This window comes from Balaenoptera physalus (genome assembly GCF_965194825.1).
Source record: "Balaenoptera physalus genome assembly, chromosome: X".
Lineage (NCBI taxonomy): Eukaryota > Metazoa > Chordata > Mammalia > Artiodactyla > Balaenopteridae > Balaenoptera > Balaenoptera physalus.
In genome coordinates, this window is record NC_138903.1 from 17,266,604 (window position 1) to 17,294,248 (window position 27,645).

At 45.9% G+C, this 27,645-nt stretch overlaps 1 protein-coding gene across 8 annotated transcripts in view; it reads right to left on the minus strand.

Moving 5' to 3' along the window:
* Positions 1-1,454: 1,454 nt before the first annotated feature.
* SH3KBP1 (SH3 domain containing kinase binding protein 1) overlaps positions 1,455-27,645 on the minus strand; it is a 337,837-nt gene continuing 311,646 nt past the window's right edge. For 7 of the 8 annotated variants that reach the window (XM_082447084.1, XM_082447088.1, XM_082447089.1 and 4 more), the window contains 5 exons: positions 14,754-14,863; positions 11,152-11,280; positions 6,681-6,949; positions 3,650-3,713; positions 1,455-2,503 (listed from right to left, as the gene is read on the minus strand). In XM_082447084.1, coding sequence (XP_082303210.1) covers positions 2,462-2,503; positions 3,650-3,713; positions 6,681-6,949; positions 11,152-11,280; positions 14,754-14,863 — 614 coding nt within the window. In that variant the 3' untranslated portion in view covers positions 1,455-2,461. Of the gene's footprint in view, positions 2,504-2,531; positions 3,714-6,680; positions 6,950-11,151; positions 11,281-14,753; positions 14,864-27,645 lie in introns of those variants that run through there. The other variant, XM_082447086.1, reaches the window with a different exon arrangement.

Consider the following 27,645-nt stretch of genomic DNA (forward strand, 5'->3'; position numbering starts at 1 on the left):
GATATCATTCCTCTTGGACCATGACAACTTTGAACAAAAATATTTCCACAAAACTTCATTTTAATCATCTTCTTTACAAAGCACAATACTTAAGACTTTTCTAAATACAACTTTAGAAAATGAAGCAAAAAAATAATCTCCACAGATGCTGGTCGAGTCCATGCTGAATGCAAAAGAATTTTTTCAAAAGTGATACTTCCAAGCTGTTCAATATTCTTCACAGGCCCGTTTTGTAAAGAGTAAAGATGGTGGCTGTTCAGGCAGCGGCTCATCCAGTTCCATGACTGTAGAATCCTCTTGCTGGTTAGCCCATAGGGCAGTAATGAAGCTGCATACGCCAACTTCTCCTTCTAGAATTGCTTCTCTCTCTCCTGATACAAAGAAAGCCAATGGCTCTATTTTTCAGGTCGCCAGTGCCCCACGAGGGCACTCCAACCTCTCAATTTAATTTATTCACAATCTTTCTCTGTATACACATTATATAAAACTATACCATTAGGGATTTTCATGATGAGTAAATGAGAAATCCAAATGTCAAAGAATCCAATCCTCATTCTTATATTCGGTGGTGGGAAATTTCTAAAGGCTTCAAGTTTAACGTAGAAATGCCTAGAACAGTCAAGGGGTATAGGAATGTTTTATGTTGCCCTTGGAAACTTGGCGCTCCTGGCCCCAAGCACACTGAGGGCAAGGCTGCTGGAAAGGCAGTATGTCCAGATATGAGAGTGAAGGGTGTGAGGCTTCTTTCTTTACACACTCCCTTCCCTTAACTGTGCCATCACCCTGGAACCGCACCTGGAAGACCAGGATGTCCGCGGCTCTGTAAATACTCTGGAGGAAATAGCGGCCTCCAGCAACAAGGTTGAATAAGTAGGTAAGAGGAAGGCGGGGGAAGGGAGAGAGGCAGAGACATTCATTTGTAATACTTTCGATGATCAAGAACGTGTGATGGTTTTTTTTTTTTTGCATCACTCCTTCAGTGTTATCAATTCTCATTCTTTGTGGTTGTACAAATCTACTCACGTTTAGTAGTTTCACTCTAAAACTCAGGAAATGGACAAAGCAGCTTTGTAGAAACACATAAAACACCTTCAGGGGCCATGAAGGGACCACCCCCCCAACCCCTAATCCCCAAACTATCTTGCGATACAGTATGCTCCCCTTATTTTCTGCTAAGGATGAGAAAACAGTTACATTAGTCTAAAGCTGAACTCTTCATTGGCTACAAAGATAAAGTGGACAAGCAAACACCAGTTTCCTCGGGTCGGAAAAAGCAATTCCATAAATGCAAGAGAGAGCCAATGGCTACGCTTCAACAAGCGCCTCCCCCCTTTCTCTTGGACCTGAGGAAGGGGTTACAAGAGAGCAAGGCAAATGAGATCATGTGAGTACAGTTTCAACAACAGCACACACGGATAACCTAGTGCAGGAAATAATACAACTCCCCCCCCGCCTGTTTTCATTTGCATTTTACTTTTATTTATTTTTGCTTTAATAATGCATATTCCGTTCACTCAAAAGGTGCAAAGGACAGGAAGCAGGGGTTTAACTTGGCTGATGAAAAATCAAGCAGGGGTGACATTTCTAGTTCATGAACAACCTAAAACTAGGAGAACTTAAAAGTCACAGCTGGTACCAAAGAGCACGCCCAACTTCACAGCTGTCTCCTCTTAGGACCTTTGGTTAGGCGAGAGAAGCTTTGAAGACAGTGGCCTCTAGTAGACTTTGATAAGTGACTAAAAAAAATAAATGTGTGTGTGTGTTTTTTAAATCATGGTAGCTGCATCACAAAAGCTCCAATCAAGAGGGTGGTAAAAAGAAGGCACAGATCATTGCAAATACCAGATTTTCTCTTTCTCTTTTTGTAAATATACCATCATATATAAGCTAAAATTTATCTTAGGGTGGTGGGGTTTGCTGGCAGGAGAAGGGACAGGTTGGACCTAAAATTGCATATGTAACAGACTCCTTGAGGGGGACACAGAGCGAGGCAGCTTTCCGCCTAAAGCAAAAGAATGGGATGCTCGCTCCGGACTATGTGTAATACAAACACTGGGGGAATCTGTGGCAAAACACGATTAAAAAAATCATAAAATTATAAAGCTTGTAAACGAAGACTCTAAAATTACATTTTATTAATGGAAAATATCATCAAAATAGTACCACTATGGACTAAACTGCCTGAGTTTTCGTTTCGCGTGAGATCTCATAGTAAAAAAGCCTTTAGCACAATTTGCTCTGTTTAAGTCACAACCAGTGCCAGACCCAGGACTATACCATGGGGAAGAGTCTCCTCTTGGATGGAATTTGTGTTGTGCTATCAAGACTTTTGTGCTAATCTTTGAAACAGGGACATGTTGAGGCAATTTTTCATCTTTTGGCACAAGGTTATTTTGGCTGGGGCGGAAAATTTGAGTCTTGGACTTGGGATGAATAATGCGACATTTCATTTATCAAGTATTCATTTTGATTGAAGAGCTTTCTTTATGTCATTAACTTCCATCTATAAAGGAAAAACAAGAGCCGAACAAAATCACAATGAATTGGCTGGTTGGATAAAAGCTGAAAGATAAGCAACCTGGTTGATTGAAAGCAAATAACCAACCTGACAATTTGAAAGGGGAAATGGGTGAAATGACATCTGAATGAAGAGTTGATCATGATGCCAGAAATTGACATAAACCTAAAGAATAGGCACACCAACTCGAAGCACTAGGAAAGGGTGGATGTTTGAATTCTCAGGCTACCAGTATCCAAAATTTGTCAGAAGCAACGATACAACAATAATTCCAGTTTCTTGGCCAGAGGGTGGAGCAGGGTGTCCTGACACACTGGACCACTTGGCAGGTTTGGAAGGCAGCTGTGGTTGGGCCCAAGGGGGTGTCTATCAGCACCCGCAAAGTGATGACAAGCCGTTACCTATCCTTTAAGCACCATGGATCCAAGTCACCACCAAGGGCCCCAACTGCATGAGAGCTGAACGCCTACCATCTCCAACTCCTATACACTCTCTACCCTTTGGTAAAGGCTGAGTTAGATCAGAGAGAGGCTGGAGAAAGGGTGACAGAGCTCTGATGCCCTGCAGGACTGACACGGCTGTCAGGGAGAAGTAAAGGGATAAAGAGCAAGTGCCACGTGTGGTCGGCTGTGGTCCTTGGGGTCCCAATGGCGGCATGACAGAAGCGCCAACGGGGTCTCCCTGGCGCCATATGCCCTCTGGCAGTTACGACAATGAGGCCTCTGAAAACTGAGGGGAACTTTTCACAGAGGAGATGTTTCAGATAAATTCCAAATGAGAAACCCAACTTGGGGCACGTTTGCTAATGCCTCCCTTCCCCAAGACTTCCTGGATCCCAGGAGAGGATGTGAAGGGAGGCTATATAGTTCTAAGAAAATTCTCACAGGAAGCGCATCGAAATTGGTAGAGAAGTAACTATCATTTATTTTCTTTATTTTTTTTAACATCTTTATTGGAGTATAATTGCTTTACAATGGTGTGTTAGTTTCTGCTTTATAACAAAGTGAGTCAGCTATACATACACAAATATCCCCATATCTCCTCCCTCATTTATTTTCAAAATAAAGCCCGGACTCTGCTCCCACCCCCAACTGAGCCTCTCACGGGGTAACAGGACCCCAAGGGACCCACCTGCAACCGAAGCCGGATTTTCTTCTCTTCATCCAACTCTGACAGTAACTGCTTAATCTCTCGTCTGCAAAGCAAATGACAAAGTTAAACAAAAGCCTAGACTTCCCCAACAAGAGATATGAAGTCTCTTATCATTACAAAATCCATCTGATCCTTTTACAAAGAAAGTGTGGACAGAACATTACATTATATTTTCTTTGCACGGCTATTGCTTAAAGCCTGTTGCAGATGGAAAGGCCATTATTTCTGGGCTCCCCAAATATGTAGCCATCAAATAGTAGGTCTGAAATGACCTTTGAAATCCCTTAGTGCAAGTTTCTCCTAAAAGAAGATGGGGAAACTGAGGCCCAGAGAGGTGGCCTGACTTGCCCAATGATGACACTCCAGGTATCCAGGCTCATATTCGGTCATCTTCCCTCTAACTAGTCCTTTATTACAGAATCACTGGTCTTTACATGGACTTACATAATAATATTCATTGCAGACATTTTTACCACTCCATATATATTTCTTTTATTTTCACAGAGTTTTACATTACTGAAAGGTTAGTGGTATGTTTTCAGAGATTCTCACAAAATCGTGCAAATAGTAACACCTGAAAACTTGGAGGTAAAAGAACTGAACTAACGATATGGTAATCATGTCATAGAGAAAGTAGACACGAGTTAGAACACACAGTCCAGTGCCCTTCCCAACAGTAAACAATGAAGTAGAACAAAACTAATCATCTTGCAAACTCAGGCTCTACACTTAGGACACTGCAACCATCCTAACTCTGGTCAGAGAGCTGTGCTCCATTTTAGGGTATCAGACACTCCATTTTACGCATACATTTTTATAAACTGGACTGGAAAATCAAAAAACAAACACCGCAGAACCAGCACAATAAACAAGGTAGACGTTATGTAGCATTTGCTCACTTCAGATGAGCACCATGATGGTCCCTGAACTTGGGTCAGTGTCCCAGCACTGCTGTCAACACGTTGGGCTCTCTGACATTAACCACCTGTGCTGCGTTCCTGCATTTATTCAAGCACACGCTATGCTCCAGCAGTCCAGGTTGGGGAGTTAGCTGGGGAGGGAGGTGCGAAGAAAGTCACTAAGTCTTGAACTAGTAAAAAAGGGTACACGTCTACGAGGAGGGAGGAAGATGGGGGAGTTGATGGAGAAGAGCCAGGACAGAAGCAGGGAGGTGAGAACTGCATGTTTGGGGATGAGGGGAATCAGCACAGACTTGAGCCGAAGGCTGAAAGGAAAGTGACGTCAACAGCTAAGGTGGGAGACTGGGGGGGACCCAGTGCTCCTGGGCATGAAGGCCAAGCTGAGGAAGGCTGTGAAGGGCAGGCCTTGGAGAGGGGCCACTGTGATGTCTGATTCAAGAAGATGTTGGCTGGGGAAGGACAACTGCAGCCACCCATGCCCGGGTTCACAGTGGAGAGAGGAACAATGGGGTGGAGTGGCCCCAAGGCACTGGCGATTCTGCACTCAAGACTCAGGCACAGGCCATTTCAGAAAAGTTCCGGGCACTTTTCAGAGCGAGGGCCCCAAGGGACGAAGCCCTGGATCCAGGAGTGTCTGACCTGTTTTGTTCAGGAGGCTGAGAACCAGGCAGGGGACACCTGTCGCCTGGACATGGAGGGGGCCTTTGGGTACCCAAAGCTATACTGTGCCGGGTCAGATACGAGCTGGGGACTTGGAGGAGTTAGCGGCAGCCTGTCTGGCCCCTCAAGACCCGCTCTAGTCCCATCCTGCGGTTCTGCATATTTATCTGATGAGCCTCTTCCCGGCAGGGGGTGAGTCCAAGAGGCCCCCAGTTCATACGACACCTCCAGCCTGAGTGGAGCAGAAGCGAATAGAGCCGCAGTACTCAAAGTGAGTTCCATGGACGCCTTGTCCTAGGATGCTCTGGGGAAATGGACTCCGTGATTAAGTACGTTTGGGAAACACTGCATACGTTATCCTCCATCTTCCCACGCACAGCGAAGGCTCTGAGCAGCCCTTCGGAGAAGAAAGTAACTTTGTTTAACCCAATTATTCCCCAAAGTACACAAAACACTTCAGGGCCCTCCAGCTGCAGGCGTCCTCCCGAAGGTGTGACTGCGGGTCTGTGGCCCCATTGCCCGCCACTGCCCCGGGCAGCTCCCGATCTGGGTGGCCAGGCACCAGGAATGCACTGACCTGCCGGGCCGCTCCACGTGCCTGTGAACCTGCCCGTGCTGTGCCCTCTGCTGGGGTGCTCTGCTCTTGGCAATGCTAGGTCGGCTTTCGAAACCCTACTCAGGAAACACCTCGAGATGCCTACCCCGTTCCCTCCAGAAACAGCCAACGGATCCCTAAACTCTCTGCGCCTTCGTTTATTCAGATAAGTGCCTCCTGACTTCTAATCCTTTTACCATTATTTTTTAACTGCACACAGCATCCTGGGTGATATGCGTGTGATATTTATTTTGGCTTGCAGGTCCCTCTCCCCATCTAAGCGCCGCTTGAGGATCAGAGATGTGGAGTGCGTGTGTGCAGGCACGCACGGAGGCTGCTCGGGTCTCCTGGTGAGAACATCTTGCTGAGTGTCAAGCCTCAGTTTTAAAGAGTCCCTGCATCTTTTGCATACATTGTACCCCTAAATGCAAGCCAATTCCTTCATGGGGCAGCTAACTGAAGGAACTGCAATTTTTCTGGTGCTAGAAGAAAAGCTGGCTGTTGGGATTATTAAGAAGGGGTGCATGCACATACTGTGTCTTCTGGGGATTTGAAGATCTTTCTTTTTCGCAGCCTGCTGAGCACGTCCCTTGTAGCTGACTCCTCCCCCTATGCCCCGGCGCCAGCCCGTGTGCAGCTGGCCCAGTTTACACGTGGAGCCGAGCTAAATGAAGCTCCTCGGGTTCACACACCCGCTCCCACCCCTGCTGCCACCATCCCCAGGGAGGCGGCCCATCCTCGGGGACAGGCTGGGACCCAAGGTGGCAGAACCAGGCCCTGACCCGGTGGAAAGCAACCCCTGGAGGCAGTTAAAGAAGGGGCCGCAGACACTCACTTCTGCTGGTCCTTCATGGTCTCGATGATGCTCCTCAGCTCCCGGACCTGTGTCCTCAGCTCCTCCACGGCCGCCTGGCTGCTGGCTGTAGGCTCCATCTTTGGTTTTCCTTCCGCGCCGAACAGAGACGGGGAGTTGGCTCTGTGTCCAACTGTTCCCAAAGAGGACGACAGGGGAGAGGGTGCTGCTGAGGACAGAGGGGCCGGCCCGCCACTGCCCGCAGCCATGGTCCCCGGCTTGGGCGGCAGCGATGCTTTGTTGTCGGACACCTGCGATGAGTGAGGACAGGGATTCAGGCTAGGGATTCGTGTGCTGCACCTCCCCGTCCTGTTTACGAAAACCCGCTATCTACGTCACTGTCCCCGCAGCCCTCCGTATACTCCACTCACTCATTCCTTCATCCACAAGCCCCCAAGGGCCTACTTGGTGCAGGCATCCCCTTATGAATTTTAAATTTGACCACCTTTCTGAACAGGTAGTTCCTGACTGGTTTAATGTACACATCCAGAGGCCCATGTACCCGCTAGGCTCTGCAAACCCTGAAGTGAGCAAAACATTTTCTTGGCCCTCAAGGAGCTTAGAACCCAGTGAGGTGCAGACAGACAGACCAACCAACACACTGTAGATGAGGGGGGAGCGTGCATGCAGGGAGGGAAGCACACAGAGCCGCAGAAGTATATACAGAATACACAGAAGGGACCAAGCATCCCAGAGGGAGGGCATCAGGAAGGAGCCGACAGCCTCATCCTGGAGGAGGAGGACCAAGAGGTGGTCAGAAAAGAGTAAGCGGGGGGCGGGGGGTGGGGGAAGTTCTAGAGGAGGGAACGCGCTAGGAGAGGCCTGGAGACCCGAGAGTGAACTGCATTCACGGGAAGCCAGAACGTCAGGGGGACAAGAGAGAGGTAGGGTGCACACAGGGGGCTTGCGGAAAGGGTTAAAAAGACTGCCTGCTGAGCTCAAGATCACTGTGGCTGCAGAAGGGCTGAAGGGCTGGTGGGTCTGGAGGTCTAGACAATTGCTAGGAGACTCTCATACAGTGAAAGCTAAAAACGGTGAGGGTCTGACTCAGGAAGCGGCCAAGAGGATAGAGAGAAGACAGCTTTGAGAGATGCGGCAACGGCAGGCTCATCCAACCAAGAGACGCAGTCCCTGCCCTCCCAGAGCAGACACCCCAAGGCCAGGAGGATGTGGTCCTGGACAGGCCCTAGCGGGTGAGGAGGAAGTACGGATCAAGGGCCATGGGTGGGGATGGAGGAAGGAGGCATTAAGGTTGACCCTTTCATGGGAGGAAGAACAGACTGAAGGCTCAAACAATGATCTCAGTTTTGGACACATGGAATTTTAGGAGCCGGAGGGATGGCCAAGGCGGAAGGCCAATGGGCAGAGCCAATGACTGAAAAAGTGAGTTGGGCCAGAGAAATCACCAGAGGAAGTGCAAGCCATGGGGGTGGATGACAAAGAATGAGAAGAGGCGCAATGATAGAACCTGCGGACGCCCCAAGTTGAAGAGGTGGAGGGAGAGGGGAGAGCCCTTGGGGACTGGGACAGAGTGCTGGGAGAGGGGATGGAGCCAGACCAGGAGAGGGCCTGGGTCATGGAAGTCCCCTGCAGGAGTTTCCAGAGGATGCTGAGAGGAAAATTAGGGGGGAGCCCATTTGGTGGAGCCAAGGGAGACTGAAATCTGATCAAGGCAGGTTAGCGCCTGCATGGGACGTGAGGGGCGTGGCCTGCAAGTTTAGAACTCTTTCCAAACACTCGGCTGAGGAAAGAAGATGGGAGAAAGGGAGAGAGTGTTCGTGGAGAAGCCTCAGGAGGAGACAGGATCAAGGAGGCGTTTTGTTTGCTTTCAAAGATGGGGGAGACCCTGAGCTGGAAGGTATCTTGAGGGTAAGAGCCAAGGCTGAAGATGGAGGAGGCAGGCAGGGGAAGCCTGATGGAGAAGTGTCCTGAGGGGGCATGGAGGGCACAGGGAACACAACGGTCATGGGTGGGGGGAACAGGGGCACACAGCAGGCCTAGGGGAGGCGGCAGCTGCAAGGAAAGGTGAGATCACAGGTGGGGTGCGGTGGATGGGGGCAGGTAGTAGACAGGACATTGGGGGGTGAAGCGGGGGAGGGGAGGGAGCTGAGGCTGCCGGCGCCCAGGGCGGGAGCCAAGATGGGGCTGGGTTGGCACAGTGAGGAGGCAAAGTCTGGATTCAGGCTGTGCTACAGGGAGAAACTGGGCAGAGTCAGCCAGAAGCAGATGGGCCATCATTCCCAGCCTTTCTGCTCGCCTTTTCTCTGCCAACTTATCATTGAGGAAAATCACTTTCTGCTGCCAGGGAGAGCGATCCACCATCCTGTGCTTATTGTTAGCAGGAGTCATAGTCAGAGGGGCGAGGGACTGACATTTACGGAGCGCTGGTTACATGCCGGATGCTGGCTGGACAACTGAAATGCGATTAGTTGGCACACAGGCTTGACGGAGCAGGAAACTGAGGCTTAGGGATGTGGCTGAGGAATTCCCCAAGTCTCACAGCTCATAAGCGGCAGAACTGAGATTCAATTCCCTCCCCATCAGCTGGACCCTCAAGCCTGGTACCGTGACCGTGGCTGCCTGAGTCTGAAGATTCATGCTCTCCTGACCTGATTTCCTTCGCTTCTTTTCTATTCCCGGGTTCATACTTTTCCCCATTTCCCACCTTGCATTCTCACGCACCTCCCGCAGCCCACTGATGTCCTCACACTGTCTGACTTCCAGGCACTTTTTGAATCAACGCTTCTCTTTGCATTTCCTACGTGACTCGCTCCCCTGTCCCATTTCAGCTAACAGGCACTTGTTATAAGCCCTCACAGACTATAGGCCACCAAATGTCCTGATCAAATTAGTTCAGGTGGAATTTCTAGAAGCAATAAACAACAAGACATGACAACTCCAGGCAAGTGAAATAGGCTAATGGGATAGAACAGTGCAAATCAGAAACGTGATGAGCCACTGCCCACCAATAGATGTCACTATAGAGACACCCTAGGGACGTCGGAGAGGCTGCAACTATAGGCATTCCTATGGTCACCAGAAAAAACGGATCTAAATCCAATTTCTGTAAATGGAAGCCTTTTATAAAGGAAGACTGCTTCAGTTTTGTGAATAATTACAATCGATCTGTTTTATAGGATCATATTTTTGCTGACTATATCAGATTTTTAAGAAAAGCTATACATGTAAATTCTTAAATCTATCAGAAGAAAATTCCACATCACCTTTGATTTCTTTGTGTGAATTCGTGCTTCGAGTGCTTTAAAAATGACTTCCATTTTCTGCTTTTAGACAGAAGGCAGCTGCTAATGTTTACAGAAAATAATTCCAATTGATTGGGTTCTCTTAGCACGAGAAAATGGAATTTTAAAATCTTACTTCACAATCATAGGACGAACAGAACTCGTACAGGGTCCCCTTCAGAAGCCACATGCAGTTGCTAAACAATGTGTTCTTTGTTCCTCACAAGTCAATAATAAAAGAGCTATACCATCCCCTGGGCGTGCAATGAAATTAATGTTTTTAAACATTTTAAACATTAAAATGACTATAAATTTATCCTAATAAATGAATCCAAATGAGCTTTTCTTTAAGAAATCCCATTAGTTATTCAAATTCATGAACTGCCAACCATAATTTGTGACACCACCAGATTTGAACATAAAAGTCACAATCTGTGGGCAGAGGGCACAGCATTTAATATATTTAATGTAGTCTTTCTAGACACCTCTAGGTTTTTAAAGTTGTTTTGGTTCTTGTGATGGTGATGGTGGTGGTGGTGGTGGTGGTGTGCGAGGGCATTGTGTGTGTGTGTGTGTGTGTGTGTGTGTGTGTGTGTGTGTGTTTGACGGTATGAAGAGGAGATCAAACCACAAGAGAAAACATGGGATTCTCCCCAGTTTTGGAGACTGTCACATTCCTTAGGGATTTTGATTACCAAAGTAATCACTGTCACCAAAGAATAATAAAAATTTGTGTTGCCTGTTGCAATGGACTGAATGTTTGTGTCCTTCCAAAATTCATATGTGAAAATCCTAACCCCCGCTGTGATGGTATTGGGAGATAGGACCTTTGGAAGGTGATTAGGTCACGAGGGTGGAGCTGTCATGAACGGGGTTAGTGCCCTTCTAAAAGGGACCCCAGAGAGCTCTCTCACCCTATTTCCTCCATGTGAGGACACAATGAGAAGTTGGCAGTCTACAACCCCGAAGAGATCCCTCATCAGAACCTGACCATGCTGGCACCCTGATCTTGGGCGTCCAGCCACCAGAAATGTGAGAAATAAACTTCTATTGTTTATAAGTCACCCAATCTATGGCGCTTCATTTTAGCAGCCCCACATGACTAAGACATCTGTTTATCCTTGTTTGGTTTATAACTCATCATCAGAGCATACACGTAAAGGTAGGGATCCCGTGCTGTCGGGACACCCTCGCCACGGCTGGCCACTCACTTGGGATATGGTAACAGTCTTTGAAGTTTTCTTTGACGCATCCACTCCTCTGTGTGCAAGCGAAACGTGTTCTTCTTTATCTTCTTCAGGACTTGGGGAGTCAAAGATATCAGGGCTTGAAAGGGAAGACTGGATAAAGCCAAAAGAAAATGCTCTTGTCAGAATTACACCTTAGCTGACATAGCTTTTGTTAGCATAATGCAGTGTGCCTTTCAAAGCACTTGACACTTCTATTTTGTTTGTCTCCTCATTATAACCATGAGGCAGAAAGTGTGCTATTATCTGTGTGCTAGAGAGAGTGGCAGAACTGGGACTAAGATTTCCTAGACTAGGGATCTTTCTTTCTATGGGATCCTTCCACTGATGCCCGTTGGTCATTTCATCCACGTGAGCATCTGTCATCCATCTTTTCCTGCTCAGAGCCTCTCTCTTTTTTGTAAACATTTGCTGCCGTGTGCCAAGCACTCAGCTTGGTACTGAACTTAACAGTGACATGCCAGACATGGTCCCTGCTCTCACAGGGTTGACAGTCCAGTGGGGAAGGACACACAGGTGGAGAGGACGTTGCCTCTAACCTGCCTCTCCTCCATTCCCTCCTGATCCTTTTCCAGAACCACCAGGTCTATTGCATAGTGAAGTGTCTAAAAGGACTTGTCTGAGAGGAAACCATTTCTGGGGGCAAAGGATCACTACCCCTGCGGATCAGTGACCAGCATTTCTGCAGCCCCAGAGAACAGCCCTGCCTGCCAGCACAGCAAGCTCAGGTCTAATTTGGTGCCTGCTGCTAAAACGCTGCCCTCATTGTTGTGGACAATCATTTTCCATTTTGGATCCCATCTTTGCTAAGGTGTACTTACAGAATGGCAGCATCTCTTGGTAAAATATGGGGATAACACTCCTACTCTTTCTGCCTCGCTGTGAAGATCAAAAGCTGGATGAATGTAAACCAATTCACTGGAATCACTTGGTCAAAAATGATTACTGTACTAGAATTTCCCTATTTTAGAACAAAGCAGAGGAAAATAAGAGTTCCTGTGGCAAGGAATCTTTTTAAACGAAGAATCTTCCAGAGATATCTTTAGGTGAGCTCATATTCAGCCTTACCTCTATGCCTTCTATCCCTGTGGTGGGAAAATAGTCATATTTCGAATCACCCTTGGCACCATTATAGAAAAAAAATCACACTTACAAATACTGTTTGTTTTCTTCTGTTTACTTACTAAGCAATACATATAGGGAAGTTTAAAGCAATGTTTTAAAATGAAAAGGTCTTGTTTGTTAATCTTCATTTAATCTGAAAATCCAATTACCTAGAATAACACCCGCCTCCAACCAAGCTTTCTTTTAATCTAAGCTGAACTACCTTACAATGCCTGTATCCTTTCATTTTGAGATTTTATTCCAAAAGACAGTTTCCTCCTCCATAACCTATGATTCATGAGCTGCCAATCAAAGCTTGCTCTTTGAATTTGATAAACATAAACAGCTCAAACTAGGTTGAGAGGCCCCAGGATGGGGAGTCATGACTAATGTATTTCCTCGATCGTTCCCTTCAATGGCCTTTTAGGAATATGTCCATATCCACCAATCCCATTTTGCTATGAAAAACCTACAGGTGCTAACAGGAAGAAGAGTAAACATGAATTCAATGTACATATCCATATGGGGATGGATAGGAATGAAGGGAAGCGAGTACAGTAATTATACTTCTTTAAAGCACAAATGTATCCTGTTGTTTTAAGTCCACAAGTAAAATTGTTCCATATCAAATGTCAAACTTTGAGCCACCGTTGCCATAAGCTTCCTGCGGTCAGGGACCATGTACCTCTTATTCCCAGTTGCAGCCTTCGTACCTGGCACAGAGCTTAGCCTATAGGAGATGCCCATCAGTATTTGTTGAATGAGTGAATGAATCAATGTGTGATCTAAAAGTGCAGAGAAGATGAGATGCCTTTACCAGGTCTCCCCCAAATATATACAAACTCCCAGACATGGGATGTAGGGACCAAGGGTGGGATGGGGGGTGGTAATTCAAATTTCTCTGTATTTAATTCTGATGCATCAAGGCCCTCTAGATCTTGAAAAGTTAGGAAGGATTTGGAGGGGAAACAAAAATGATGAAGGATTTATAGAGAAGATATGGGAGGTAGGATTAAAAATTTAAATACAGAGATACTAAGAAGCAATTAAATAGGCTATGCGTTTATGAGGTGTTTGGGAGGGTGTGGAGAGGTGAGAGGGAAAGGGGAAAGAAGGTGGTATTGACACAGTACTCTATATAAGAGTGAAAAAGTAAGCCACTGTTTCAAGTCTTTCTCCCCCAAAGATGGCAATACACAGATATGTTTCCTACAAAGAGGAAAAATAGGACGACTCAAACCACACTTCCAGAGCCAGTGGATATGAGAGAAGAGGTTCAAAGGAAGTGGCATTCTTTTTCTTCTAAATGATGACCCCTTAGGTAGAATTAGTAGAAAGTGTCCTGGGAAACCTGAAAAAGGTTAATGCCCTGGTATCTGGGTGAAGGTCCTAAGGCCTTAGTCCTGCATTCCCAGCAAGGACAAGGCAATTCGATACATAGAGATAAATAGACAGACAGAGATATACACACACACATACACTGCTTGCAGAAGCACCAAGATTTTTCTACAATGACATTCACTTCAGTGTTTATGATGAATGGAAGCAACATAAATGTCCAGTGACAGCGCACCGACTAGATAAACAAACGCTCGTATATTCCCAGGCTAGAACTCTAGGCAGCCATTCACTGTGACGTGACGGAAGGATGTGTAATGACAGGGGGAAGGTGTACAATGTAAGGGGGAAATGCAACTTCTAAAGCCACGTGTTCTGTGTGATCCCATTTTTGAAGAAATAGAGGATATACAGCAAGAGGTTAACAGTTCCTAGCTTGGGGGAGCAGGATTACTTACTTACTTCTATTACTTTCTTCTTTATGCATTTCGTGCTTCAAATTTGGTACAATAAATGTGTTACAGGTTTCTAATAAGAAACAAAGTTATTCAAAATGACCCAAACAAAAACTTCTAGGGGTTATCCGGAGCGTTCTGACTGTTGTCTCCTGCATGACCAGGTGCCTCGTATGTTTAAAACCCATCTCCTAAAGGTCTGTGGGGGGTTCCGTGGAGGGATGCCAAGGACGGGGCTTTGAGAGAAAAAGGCTGGGCCACTGCCAAGTGCTGTATAGTGGCAGATCCCTTTCTTTTGCTTTTTTTTTTTTTTAAGTAAAGTTCTCTTTTGTTCACAGACCAAACCAGCCTTGCTCTCCTTTCCCACCAGAAAACATGCCATTTTGTTCTTACCAATTTCATTTTGGGTTCAAACAAGAATCAGTCTGGAAGGAGAGAGAAGGAAAGTGGGACTAGGGGTTCCCCACCTCGCTGGCAGATACACAGAGAACAAAATGAAAGAAACACTGCTTGATTCCAGAAGACTCTCAAATCACTTCTGGTCAGCAGCGTATCTCATGACCTCCCTCTCCCAGCGCGTCCTCGAATCAGCTGCTTGCAGAACAGTTCTTAGCTAGAGTCCCCGATCTTTCCTGCCTTCCAGCTGTCAGGAAGCGAGGAGGCACTTACGGACGTCAGGGACTGGGACGGAGGCCTCCTCCCCGTGGCTTTTGGTCTGCTTGTGGTTGGGTGACTGAGCTTCTCAGTAGATGACACCACGGAATCAAACCCTTCTAGGTCTAAAACAAAAGTAAAACAGATTTTTTAAAGAGCATCAACAGGAGTAAGGGAAGGTTCTTATAACATGCCATAAGCACCTCTTTTCCTTAATAATCATCCTTTACGTCTGGATTACGCTTCATCATTTATGAAGGCTGTTTACATCCTTTGGTTATCCCATCAACGTGATTCAAACTGAATGAAAGAAATCACCTCCTCCTCCGTCTAACAAGCTATTATGGAGGAAAGAGAAACGTGATTCTTCTTTCCCCCTTCAACAGTCAACAGCTATATTCATACATCTTTAAAAGCTACAGAAAGAGGAGTAAAGGAGGAATCCTCTTTCTTCCACAAATCCAAGTCCATTTTGGTAGATAAAACATTCTTGCAGTCACAATACAATAAGCAGTTATCTCAAGGTACAATATCCTTGTGCAAGTGAATGCTGGTCGTTGATTCCAGAAGACAAGAGAGGGCAGCCTCCTTCTCTGGCTGTACAGCAATACTCTGACCATCACCCTACCATTAGATTCTTAACCCCCTGGAGACGGAGAGCAAGCTTCTGTTTCTCCAGATGACTCACAGAGCCCCACACCATTCTGTTTCCAGAAGCATCGCTCAATGGAGAAAATATCTTCTTCAGTCATCAGTCTGCTCACTCACTCACTCCATTATGACTGAGCAGCTACTCTGTGCCACACACAGAGCTAGATACTAAGGCTACCCCGGTGAGCACGGCAGAAACGAGCCTGTCCTCAGAGAGCTCCCAGCTCTGTGACTGACATCTCAGATGAACGGAGCATCTTTCAGCCAGATCGTCACTGCACCTGGCATGTGTCCAGGAGGAAGGCCTTTGCCTTCACTTTGCCACCTCCTTCAACAAATGATCAGGCCAAGGGAGTCACCTGGTGCTACAGAGTTCTGGGGATTTACAAACCAAGTGTAGATCTGTGTATGATGCACAGATGGATGGCTGGCAGATAGGGGGAGACCCTGAGACTCATTACTGCTGGTGAATGGGGACACGCCATCTCTTCCTGACAGGGAGACTGCTTCATTCGCCATGCCAGGCGCTGCCTTCCCAAACCATTCCCATTCTCCCTCCTAACAGAGCCCCGGTTCTGTTTCAGGACAATGTGCCCAGCAGAGGCACGTCTGGTCTAAGCCAATGATGGCAATCCTGTTCCTCTTTGCCAGTGATTGGTTTAGAGGTAGCCACGTAGCCCAATTTGGATCACTGAGAAATAAAAGGAAGTCTACTGAGAGCCACTGGGAAAGAGATTTCCTCTCTGTCTAGAGAGAGGCAAGTGAGGCGAAGGTCATTTGTGTTGCTGCTTCCTCTTCCCTCCTGCTTGGGAAGCTGTTGTGTAAGAATAGGATGCCTGGAGCTGTGGACAGGCTTAGTGTCCTTATAAGAAGAGAAAGAGACTCGTGCCCCCTCACCCCCTCCACCATTTGAGGACACAGCAAGAAGACAGTGCCTGTGAACCCGGAAGACGGCCCTCAACAGACACGGCATCTGCTGGTGCCTTGAACTTGGCCTTCACAGCCTCCAGGACTGTAGGAAATACATGTCCGCTGTTTAAGTTCTGTTATGACAGACCTGGCAGACCAAGACAGGCATGAATTCTGAGCTAGGTTGTCTGGGTTCAACTCCCAGCTCCACCACTAGCCGCCACCTGTGTATCTGGCACGTTTCTAGCCTCTTCCTGTTACTTCTTGCAGCAGTAGTTTTCAGCCTTTTTCCTGCCATTGTGGAAATGACTAACACATGAGATGGATGCTCTTGGAGATCTTGAGGATAGCAGAGCAAAACAAATGGAAAGAGCTTGGGTGACTGACCGCCCCAATGAGCCACTCACCAACCCTGAATGACCAAGTGTCCAGGCTTCTCACCGTGTGAAATGAATAGCCCCCTGTTATTTCAGCTAATTTTAGTCAGATATTCTTGATTTGCAACTGAAAATATCTTAAACTGCCATAATTGCAAATATGCTGGCTCAGGACAGAAAAGATAAAAATGATGTGTGTTTTTTTTCCCTCCTTATTTTGGGGAGAGCTCTTTTGTTGAGGGTTATCATACAGGGTCTGGCTGTGTGACAGCTTTCTTCTATTAATGAACAGTTAGGTGTTGCCTGCAAACTACTTCCTTTAGTGGAAATATGCAAAACTAAGCACAAGTCACTGGTCAGGACAAACCATTACATTACACCTGGGATTATATTACATGACTTTATTTCAGCACCTGGTGAATGAATAATTATTCAACATGAACTCATTTTATCAGGGCAAAGCAACTGTAACCAAAGGTTAACTCTCTGAAGAGACAGCACAAGAAAAGTATCAGTGGTGCTCTGAGGCTGAGGAGAGAATCTTATTTTCCTAAAAGATTCCCCTTGAGACCCCACCCCAGGACTCACCTCTACCAATTCCATGTTGTTTGAAATCGAAATTCCCAATTACACACTTGGATTGATGCCAAAAGCCATTATCTGACATTAATGTCCCCCCAATTAATTTTTTAAAATCAACTTTTCTCTGATTACAGAAGTAATATGTGCACAATGCATAATTTTTAAAAGCCATAAAATGGTAACAACAAAACAAAGTCAACTATAATCTTGCCACACCGAGATGAGTACTATTAGTATTTTGGTATATTTCCCTTCAGGCTTTTTTCTATAAATAGATAGCCTAGTTCACATGATACATAGTATTTCATTCTGCTTATTTCACTAAACATTATATGCCATGACGCCAAAAATCCTTCATAAATATTTTGATTGTTGTAGAATCTTCTATTGCATTGCAATTCATGATTTAGTGAATCAATCCCCTATCGTTGGGTAATTGTTTTCAAATCATTCCCCCTCTCTCTGTTGTTGTTGTTTTTTTTTTAATTAAGGAAAAGTGCTGCACAAATATCCTTGCATGCACTCTACATCCGGTGAGTTTAGCGGGTTCCCCTGCTGGGCCCTGGAAGTAGGAATAAGGCCCAGGGCAGGGAGGTCTGCTGGTGGGGAGGTGGGCGTGAGGGGGCTGGAGGACATGAAGCACACGGGGCGGGGGAGGGGGTGTGCCAGTGCTGAGGGCCTTGGCTGGGCGCTGCCAGGGGCTGAGGCCGACCACCTAGGTCATGGCTCCATCCTGGAAACAGAAGCCAGCTCAGGAGGCAAAACCGGAGCAGGCTGAAGTGATGAAAGAACAATTAAAGGCCTGCTGGCTCCGGTTCTCCACCTTGGCTGCAGAGTGGAGCCACCTGGACAATTAAAAAAAAAAAAGGCTCCTGCCTGGATCCCACCCTGGGACTGACTGGATTAGTCTGGGGCGCCGTCTAGGGCAGGGCAGGCTCTCCGTCTCCCCAGGTTTATTAGTTTGTTAGTAGCCGCCACGTGCAGAAGCGCTGCTCCGGAAGAGGCTGGGGGATGGGGAGGGACACGCCAGGACTTGACCACGCGGAGGAGAGGAGAGGGCGCCGGGGCCGAGGGCCATCGGGTGAGCAGCAGGTGACCCAGCGCCGGGCCCGGTGAGGCATCGGCAGCAAGGCTCCTCACAGGGTGGCCCCCCTGCCGACCTGGTGTGTGAGCAACAGAGGCGATCAAGTGGCAACCAAAGGCTTGGGTGACCACTGGTGACGAGTCAGAAACACGGCGGCTGGAGTGAGAAGGAGGCACTCGAGGGGGCCGAGCATGCAGAGCGGGGCGGGGGAGGGGAGCGGATGGGACGGCCGCAGGCCCCCCTGAAGATGGACTCAGCACATCCCCTGGTGTGCGGGGACAGACAAGGTCGCACCCAGGAGACTTCTGCCGGACTCCATCTGGGCTCCCTCCCCACCCTCCTGGGCCCCCTGAAATAGGGAAGTCCCAGGGGGAGCTGAGGGCTTGACCACGTGTGAGACAGGGGTCTCTCCTAAATCATACTTTCGAAATGACTCAGAGGTGGCCTGGTGTCTGTGTGACGCACTTAGACTGTGAGCCCCAGGAGGGCAGGGACCCATCTTTGCGCTCTCATAGTCTAGCGCCTTCCTGGGGCAAACATGCTTGACATTCTGTGAATGAAGGAACAAATGAACAAGCCCACGAATGAACCAACTCTCTCAAGAAAGAACTCTGATTGCAGGCGTGCAGCTGCAAAACAGAGGTGACTGCTAGCGGGCAGTGAGGCAGCAGCTTCGGGGTGGAAGGCAGCCTTCTATGCCAGGGCTGCAGAGAAAGCCTGGCCGGCCCAGTTCGTTTTACTGGCTGAGGTCTGCACTAAAAAGCCCTGCACATGCTGAAGCCTGGCCGCACTCAGCGAGCACACTCAACCAGAGTCTCCATGACAGATGGCCCAGAAGACTGCCTCATCTCTGTCACTCAAGAGTAAGAGGAGAGGGACTTCCCTGGTGGTGCGGTGGTTGGGAATCTGCCTGCCAGTGCAAGGGACACGGGTTCGAGCCCTGGTCCGGGAGGATCCCACATGCCGCGGAGCAATGAAGCCCGTGCACCACAACTACTGAGCCTGTGCTCTAGAGCCCGCGAGCCACAACTACTGAGCCTGGGTGCTGCAGCTGCTGGGGCTCGTGCTCTGTGGCGGGAGAGGCCACTGCAGTGGGAGGCCTGCGCAAGGCAGCGAGGAGTGGCCCCCTGGCTCGCTGCAACTAGAGAAAGCCCGCGTGCAGCAACAAAGACCCAACACAGCCATAAATAAATAAATGAATGAATGAATAAGTAAGTAAGTAAACAAATAAATAAAAGAGTAAGAAGAGGGCCGAGTCCTGCAGGGGAGCCGCACTCTTAACCTCCTCATGCAGACTCAGCTACAATGAACTTTCTACATTTGAGCTCAGAAAAAACACTTTTGGGAAACAACAGACAAAACCAAAGTGCCGGAAAGAAAAAGACACACCAAGGATGAGGTCACTTGATGAAAAGGGAACCTCAGACCTTGAACTTCGACTCACTTCTGCTTTCTGACAGTGAAGGGGGAAACTCTTCAGCACTGTAACGTAAATTTTCAGTGGCACAGAGCATGCTCTCATGACTGTGGTCGCAGTAGCTGAGATTAAGGCAGAATTTCCATGACTAACCCGTTGTGGTGCAAAGAAAATGTCCCAATTTTCATGGTAGTTTTGAAATGAATCAGGCTGAAACTTGATATGAGCTTTCTCGCCTGGCTAGGAATTTTTCCCTTTAATAAAAAATGGTTTTAATGCCCATAAGCCAATCCAAAACTCTGAAGTGGAAAATGTTGGGTATTTTTTAAAAGTTAGTTTCATAAGGATGAGAGGCCCTTGGCTTTTCTGATACTTGGAAGACAAACCCTCTACAGACATACAGGGATAATTCATGTTGGACACGGAGTCAGCTTGGAAAGGCCTTTGACTCTTCATGGCACACAGAGTTGCCCATTTTCCATGAATTTCAGTCACAGCCTATTTAGTTCAATTAGAAAATGTGGGCTCATTTTCCATCAATGGGAGGGATGGTACCAGTGACCACAGGTGACCTAAGACACATCCACTGAAAACCAGGAGAAGAAATAGTCAAAAGTCTGAGATGGGCCAGCTGTCACCAAAGGAACTGTTTGTGAGCTCCTAAATGGCTCTGTTTATTTATTGTAGTTCGCTGCTCTGGGCTTGAGAACGAGTCCTAGAATGGAAGTTTCCTACATTTGAAGCCTGGCATTGTCGCTCCCTCCCAATATCTCTGGAAACCACCTCATCTCCTGCATGTCTCTGTCAAGGATCATTAAGTCTGCTGGAACTTCTTGCTTGGAACTGCTGTAATGGATTTCTCACTCCAAGTCCTGTACCACTCCACAGGCTGGCTACCACCAGAGAGCCAGCTACCACCAGAGACCGTAAAGTGCAGGCCTGAGCACGTCCCTTCACTGCTTCAAGTCCTTCCTGAGTGCCAACGAAATCCCAGTGCCTTAGCATGGCCAACACACCTCTGTCCCTTGGGTGACTTCCTCCTCTCCCCTTCCCCTCCTTTCCTCCCTTCCCCTGGAGACATCAAGGCTTGGCTTGGCAACTAAGACCTCTTCCAAGAATGCAGCCTGCACCCTAAAACTGACCTGAGCACTCCCTAGACACTCATCACACCAATCTCCGCATTTAGCACCCTGAACTAACAGTCTTTGCTGACCTATCTGTCTCCCTTACCCGCCAGGGAAGAAGCCGTGGCTCTTACCTCTGTTTTTCCCAGGCCTAGCATCATACCTGGCTTGCAGTGAGTGTTCAATAAATGATTATTGAATAAATGAACAAACAACCTTTCTGGGCTTCAGTTTTCCCACCAGAAAAAAAGGAGAGAGTTATCTGAGCTATCAGCTTTGCAGGGTTATTCTTTTGTAAATGAGAGATTATGCGAAAACCCTTTCAAATCACGCAGGTAGAATTTTGTTTTCAGACACCATTGATGGAGTTGTGGGATTTGGGAGCAGAGATTTAAGAGCAAGGCTAACTGTTAAAAAAAAAACAAACCCGTGAACAAAATTTTTTTTTTAAGATTTAAGATGACAAAACCCTAAACCCACAGGGCCGCAGGTACCTTCTCTACAATGAAGAAGCATCTCAAGGTAGTCTGGACAGGAGGAAATCTCACCCTGCATGTAAATCCTTTGACTAGCGTGGAAAACCTGTGCAGACTACAAAGATGGGCCCATTATTAGGGGTCAGTGAACACCTGTGTTAGCTGAGTCACCAACTGAAAAATTCTCATTTGAGCAATGATTAGATTCTGCAGGAAAATAAGCCCTCCAAAATGTGTATGGATATAGCAGATTTGCTGCTGCGTTTTCATTTATCAATCAGGCGTGAAGTTTTCAAGACACAAGCTGCTGGGAGTAAACAAGTTTGGGCTACCGGTGGGCCACCCGACCGCTCCACCCTTCGCACGTGCGTGCTCATTCAATCCTCACAAAAACCCATGCCGCGCAGGCTACTCTATTCCACAGAGGGAGAGATGGAAGGTCAGAGGTTAGACAACTTGAACAAGGTCACAATCAGAAAATGGCAGGGCCCACACTCAGATTCATGCTGGTGGAATTCTTTCCACTACAGAGCACTGGACAGACAGCAGGAACATCTGATCTTCCTTCTTATCCAACTGATAGTGAATTCTGAGAATTGTTTCTACATCAATAACAAGAAAAGATGCCAGGAAATGTAGTGTGTGTGTGTGTGTGTGTGTGTGTGTGTGCACGCGCGTGCGCGTGTGTGAACAAACCACTCTATGTTCTGATAACAAGCTGCCTTTGTTCTATTTTATTACAATGTGTTTTTAAAAGGACCAAAAAGGGGGCTGGCTTCTTTAAAGAAATCTCTGGCAAGAAATGTAAGGTGTTAGGCAAGTAAAGGAGGAATGTTTGGCGATTCAGTACAAAGCAACTTTTACATGGAAACTTGTAGCTCAAGAATAAGAGAGGGAGATAGAGTTTATTTACTCATTCACTTAGTCAAACATTTATTAAATATCTACTGTGTGCCAGGCATAGTGAAAGTTCTGAGAATAAAAGTACAATCGCTTTACATCAGCACTATCCATTAAAACTTGCTGTGAAAGGTCCTTTTTGACCCACTTCCTAGAGAAATGGAAATTAAAAAAAATAAACAAATGGGACCTAATGAAACTTAAAAGCTTTTGCATAGCAAAGGAAACCATAAACAAGATGAAAAGACAGCCTACAGAATGGGAGAAAATATTTGCAAACGAAGCAACTGACAAAGGATTAATCTCCAAAATTTACAAGCAACTCATGCAGCTCAATATCAAAAAAAAACAAACAACCCAATCCAAAAATGGGCAGAAGACCTAAACAGACATTTCTCCAAAGAAGATATACAGACTGCCAACAGACACATGAAAGAATGCTCAACATCACTAATCATTAGAGAAATGCAAATCAAAACTACAATGAGGTATCACCTCACACCAGTCAGAATGGCCATCATCAAAAAATCTACAAACAATAAATGCTGGAGAGGGTGTGGAGAAAAGGGAACCCTCTTGCACTGTTGGTGGGAATGTAAATTGATACAGCCACTATAGAGAACAGTAGGGAGGTTCCTCAAAAAACTAAAAATACAACTACCATATGACCCAGCAATCCCACTACTGGGCATATACCCTGAGAAAACCATAATTCAAAAAGAGTCATGTACCACAATGTTCATTGCAGCTCTATTTACAATAGCCAGGACATGGAAGCAACCTAAGTGTCCACTGACAGATGAATGGATAAAGAAGATGTGGCACATATATACAATGGGATATTACTCAGCCATAAAAAGAGACGGAATTGAGTTATTTGTAGTGAGGTGGATGGACCTAGAGTCTGTCATACAGAGTGAAGTAAGTCAGAAAGAGAAAAACAAATACAGTATGCTAACACATATATATGGAATCTAAAAAAAAAAAAGGTTCTGAAGAACCTAGGGGCAAGATGGGAATAAAGACGCAGACATAGAGAATGGACTTGAGGACACGGGGAGGGGGAAGGGTAAGCTGGGACAAAGTGACAGAGTGGCATGGACATATATACACTACCAAATGTAAAATAGATAGCTAGTGGGAAGCAGCCACATAGCACAGGGAGATCAGCTCGGTGCTTTGTGACCACCTAGAGGGGTGGGATATGGAGGGTGGGAGGGAGACACAAGAGGGAGGAGATATGGGGATATATGTGTATGTATAGCTGATTCACTTTGTTATACAGCAAAAACTAACACAACACTGTAAAGCAATTATACTCCAATAAAGATGTTAAAAAAAAAACTTGCTGTGATGACGGAACAAGCTATATCTGTACTATCCAATATGGTACCACTGGCCCCATGTGGCTACTCAGCACACGGAATACAGCTAAGTGTGATGATTTAAATTAAATTAAATTTAAATAGCCACATGGGGCTAGTGGCAATGAAGATCTCTAACGTGATCCTACATCACACTATTTCTTCTCATATATGCTCCGTTGCTTCATTCAGCCCATATTTCCTAAGTGAGTCCTATGAGCCAGGCTCTGGGCTAGGCAAGGGAGGGGATGCAGGGATGAACAAAACAGCCATGGTCCCTGCCCCACGGAGCTCAGAGCCCCCTGAGAGGGACAGAATTTTACAGACATAATTACAAATTCTGCTAGCTACTATGAGAGACAGGTAAAAGATGAAATTAGCAATGATAGCATGGTGACCTAATTTAGATCAGCGGAAGGGTTCTGGGAAGGGGGTGGGGCACATCCTACTGAAGTCTAGCGCTGAGAAGTGAAGAGCTTCACGTGCATCCATAGCAAGCAGTATTAAGGGGGGAAAAGTAACATTTCACTTTTGCATTCATTTTTTTCTGATATTGGCTACTCTTTTTTTTATAACATCTTTTTTATAGTAATTTTTTTAAATAGTAATCTTTTATTTATTTATTTATTTTTATATTTATTTTTGGCTGTGTTGGGTCTTCGTTTCTGTGCGTGGGCTTTCTCCAGTTGCAGCAAGCGGGGGGCCACTCTTCATCGCGGTGCGCGGGCCTCTTCACTATCGCGGCCTCTCCTGTTGTGGAGCACAGGCTCCAGACGCGCAGGCTCAGCAGTTGTGGCTCACGGGCCTAGTTGCTCCGCGGCATGTGGGATCCTCCCAGACCAAGGCTCGAACCCATGTCCCCTGCATTAGCAGGCAGATTCTCAACCACCGCGCCACCAGGGAAGCCCCTATAACATCTTTATTGGAGTATAATTGTTTTACAATGGTATGTTAATTTCTGCTGCATAACAAAGTGAATCAGCTATACATACACATATATCCCCATATCTCCTCCCTCTTGCGTCTCCCTCCCATACTCCCTATCCCACCCCTCTAGGTGGTCACAAAGCACCGAGCTCATCTCCCTGTGCTATGCGGCTGCTTCCCACTAGCTATCTATTTTACATTTGGTAGTGTATATATGTCCATGCCACTCTCTCACTTCGCCCCAGCTTACCCTTCCCCCTCCCCGTGTCCTCAAGTCCATTCTCTACATCTGCGTCCTTATTCCTGTCCTGCCCCTAGGTTCTTCAGAACCTTTTTTTTTTAGATTCCATATATATGTGTTAGCGTACTGTATTTGTTTTTCTCTTTCTGACTTACTTCACTCTGTATGACAGACTCTAGGTCCATCCACCTCACTACAATTAACTCAATTTTGTTTCTTTTTATGGCTGAGTAATATTCCATTGTATATATGTGCCACATCTTCTTTATCCATTCATCTGTCGATGGACACTTAGGTTGCTTCCATGTCCTGGCTACTGTAAATAGTGCTGCAATGAACATTGTGGTCCATGACTTTTTGAATTATGGTTTTCTCAGGGTATATGCCCAGTAGTGGGATTGCTGGGTCATATGGTAGTTGTATTTTTAGTTTGTTAAGGAACCTCCATACTGTTCTCCATAGTGGCTGTATCAATTTACATTCCCACCAACAGTGCAACAGGGCTCCCTTTTCTCCACACCCTCTCCAGCATTTATTGTTGTAGATTGTTTGATGATGGCCATTCTGACTGGTGTGAGGTGATACCTCATTGTAGTTTTGATTTGCATTTCTCTACTGATTAGTGATGCTGAGCATCCTTTCATAAACATTGCTCACTACAGGCCCAAATTTGCTGTTGAAAATGATTTAGTAAATAAATAATGTATTTATTAGAAATCAGACTTACGCTATCATTCACAGGAATGTAAATAGGCACAGCCTTTTTGTAATGCCATTTGGCAATATCTATCACAAAACGTAAATGTGTACACCTTCAGATATTCCGCTTCTAGAAGTTAACCCACAGCAATGTTTGTGTACGTACAGAATGACATATTTATGAGGCCAGTGGTGTTCGAACTGTTTACCAGTGTACCTCCTAAAATAAATTTTAAAAACTATGTACTCCCCCCCACAGGTTAAGTTGACATCTAAAATTTTACACAAGTTTTAGTCACAAAGGATATAATTTCTGCTATATTCTAAATATTGATATTTTAAAATATAACTATTGCTGTCTTGAATATATTCAATATAAATTTGAATACCACAGCAATTTAATGACCGCCACCATGCACTTTTAAAAAATCATTAATAAGCTTTTCTCTAACGGTTGGAAATTCTGAGTCATTCCTTTCCCTCTTTGAATTCATATTTCCATCATACTTCCACCACTGAATTTTATTCTAACGTAATGTTTTATGCTTTTGTTAATTTTGTCCGTTTTTAATTTTTTCATCTTTTTCTGCTATAAGAACATGTATATAAATTGAAAATTACAACTTTTTCATTTCCTGAAATCATAAGGCTCTAGGTGTAAAAATTACTTTTTTCTGGATTGAGTTATCCTTACAATTATTATTACTATGCAAATGATCAAAACATATGTATACACACACTACTCATTTTGATAAGGAATTTAATAGCATAACAAAGTAGAATTTTATTGGGCTTCTCCCACAATCACTTTAATTGTATTTGTATGACTCATCACCAGAACGACACGGTTTGGTATCGATTCTATTCCTATTTTTCATTTTATAGATGTAAGTGCCAAGAAACTTTGTTAACACAAAAATAAGTAGATAGGAATGGAAAGAATTTTGTTATCACAATGTCACTTAATTCTGTGAAGTCCTTCCAAGTTACATACCAAAAATCAGACAGTGGTCTAGCATCATCAAGAACTATTTTTAACTATCTATCAATGAACAACTCAGTGGATGCCTCCTTCAATTCTGATAGAAGCAAAGAATTAGAAACCAACCGACTTGTAAAAGGAGTTTTTGTCCAGTCAATTGAGTCTTTCAGTTTCTCAAGTCTAACACCAATCTCAGAATTGTCTCTGAGTTTGCACCAGGGGTTTTTATACCCCTGGAGTGGGCAAGAGATTGGCTGTGCCGTGTGAGGTGGGAGAGGGTGAATGGGAAAGGGGAGTGAGAAAGGAAAAGCAGCATGGCACCAGGGCTCTCAGGAGATGAGTCTGAAGAAAGAGCACATAAGAAGATGAGGCACTGTCCGTGGCCTGGGAAGTCTCCATGGTCCCCCAAGGTTCATGTCGTCCTATTTGCAGATCACTGTCCTAGGGTGATCTTTGCAGCATTGCTCCTAGTGAATTGGTTACAGTAGAGTCATGCAATGGAATATCATGTAGCCTTTAAAAGTATAAGGTTGACCTACGTGACTTATGTGGAAAGATGTCAAACATACATTATTTAGTACAAAAGAACAAGTGTGGACTAGAACTGTACTGTATTAACACGATCACATTTTTAAAACATCCAACCATCCATCCATCCATCCATCCATCCAACCATCCATCCATCCATCCATCCATCCATCCATCCATCCATCCAACCATCCATCCATCCATCCATCCAACCATCCATCCATCCATGCATCCATCCAACCATCCATCCATCCATCCATCCATCCATCCATCCATCCATCCAACCATCCATCCATCCAACCATCCATCCATCCATGCATCCATCCAACCATCCATCCATCCATCCATCCATCCATCCATCCATCCATCCATCCATCCATCCAACCATCCATCCATCCATCCATCCATCCATCCAACCATCCATCCATCCATCCATCCATCCAACCATCCATCCATCCAACCATCCATCCATCCATCCATCCATCCAACCATCCATCCATCCATCCATCCATCCATCCAACCATCCATCCATCCATCCATCCATCCATCCATCCATCCATCCAACCATCCATCCATCCATCCATCCATCCAACCATCCATCCATCCATCCATCCATCCATCCATCCATCCATCCATCCATCCATCC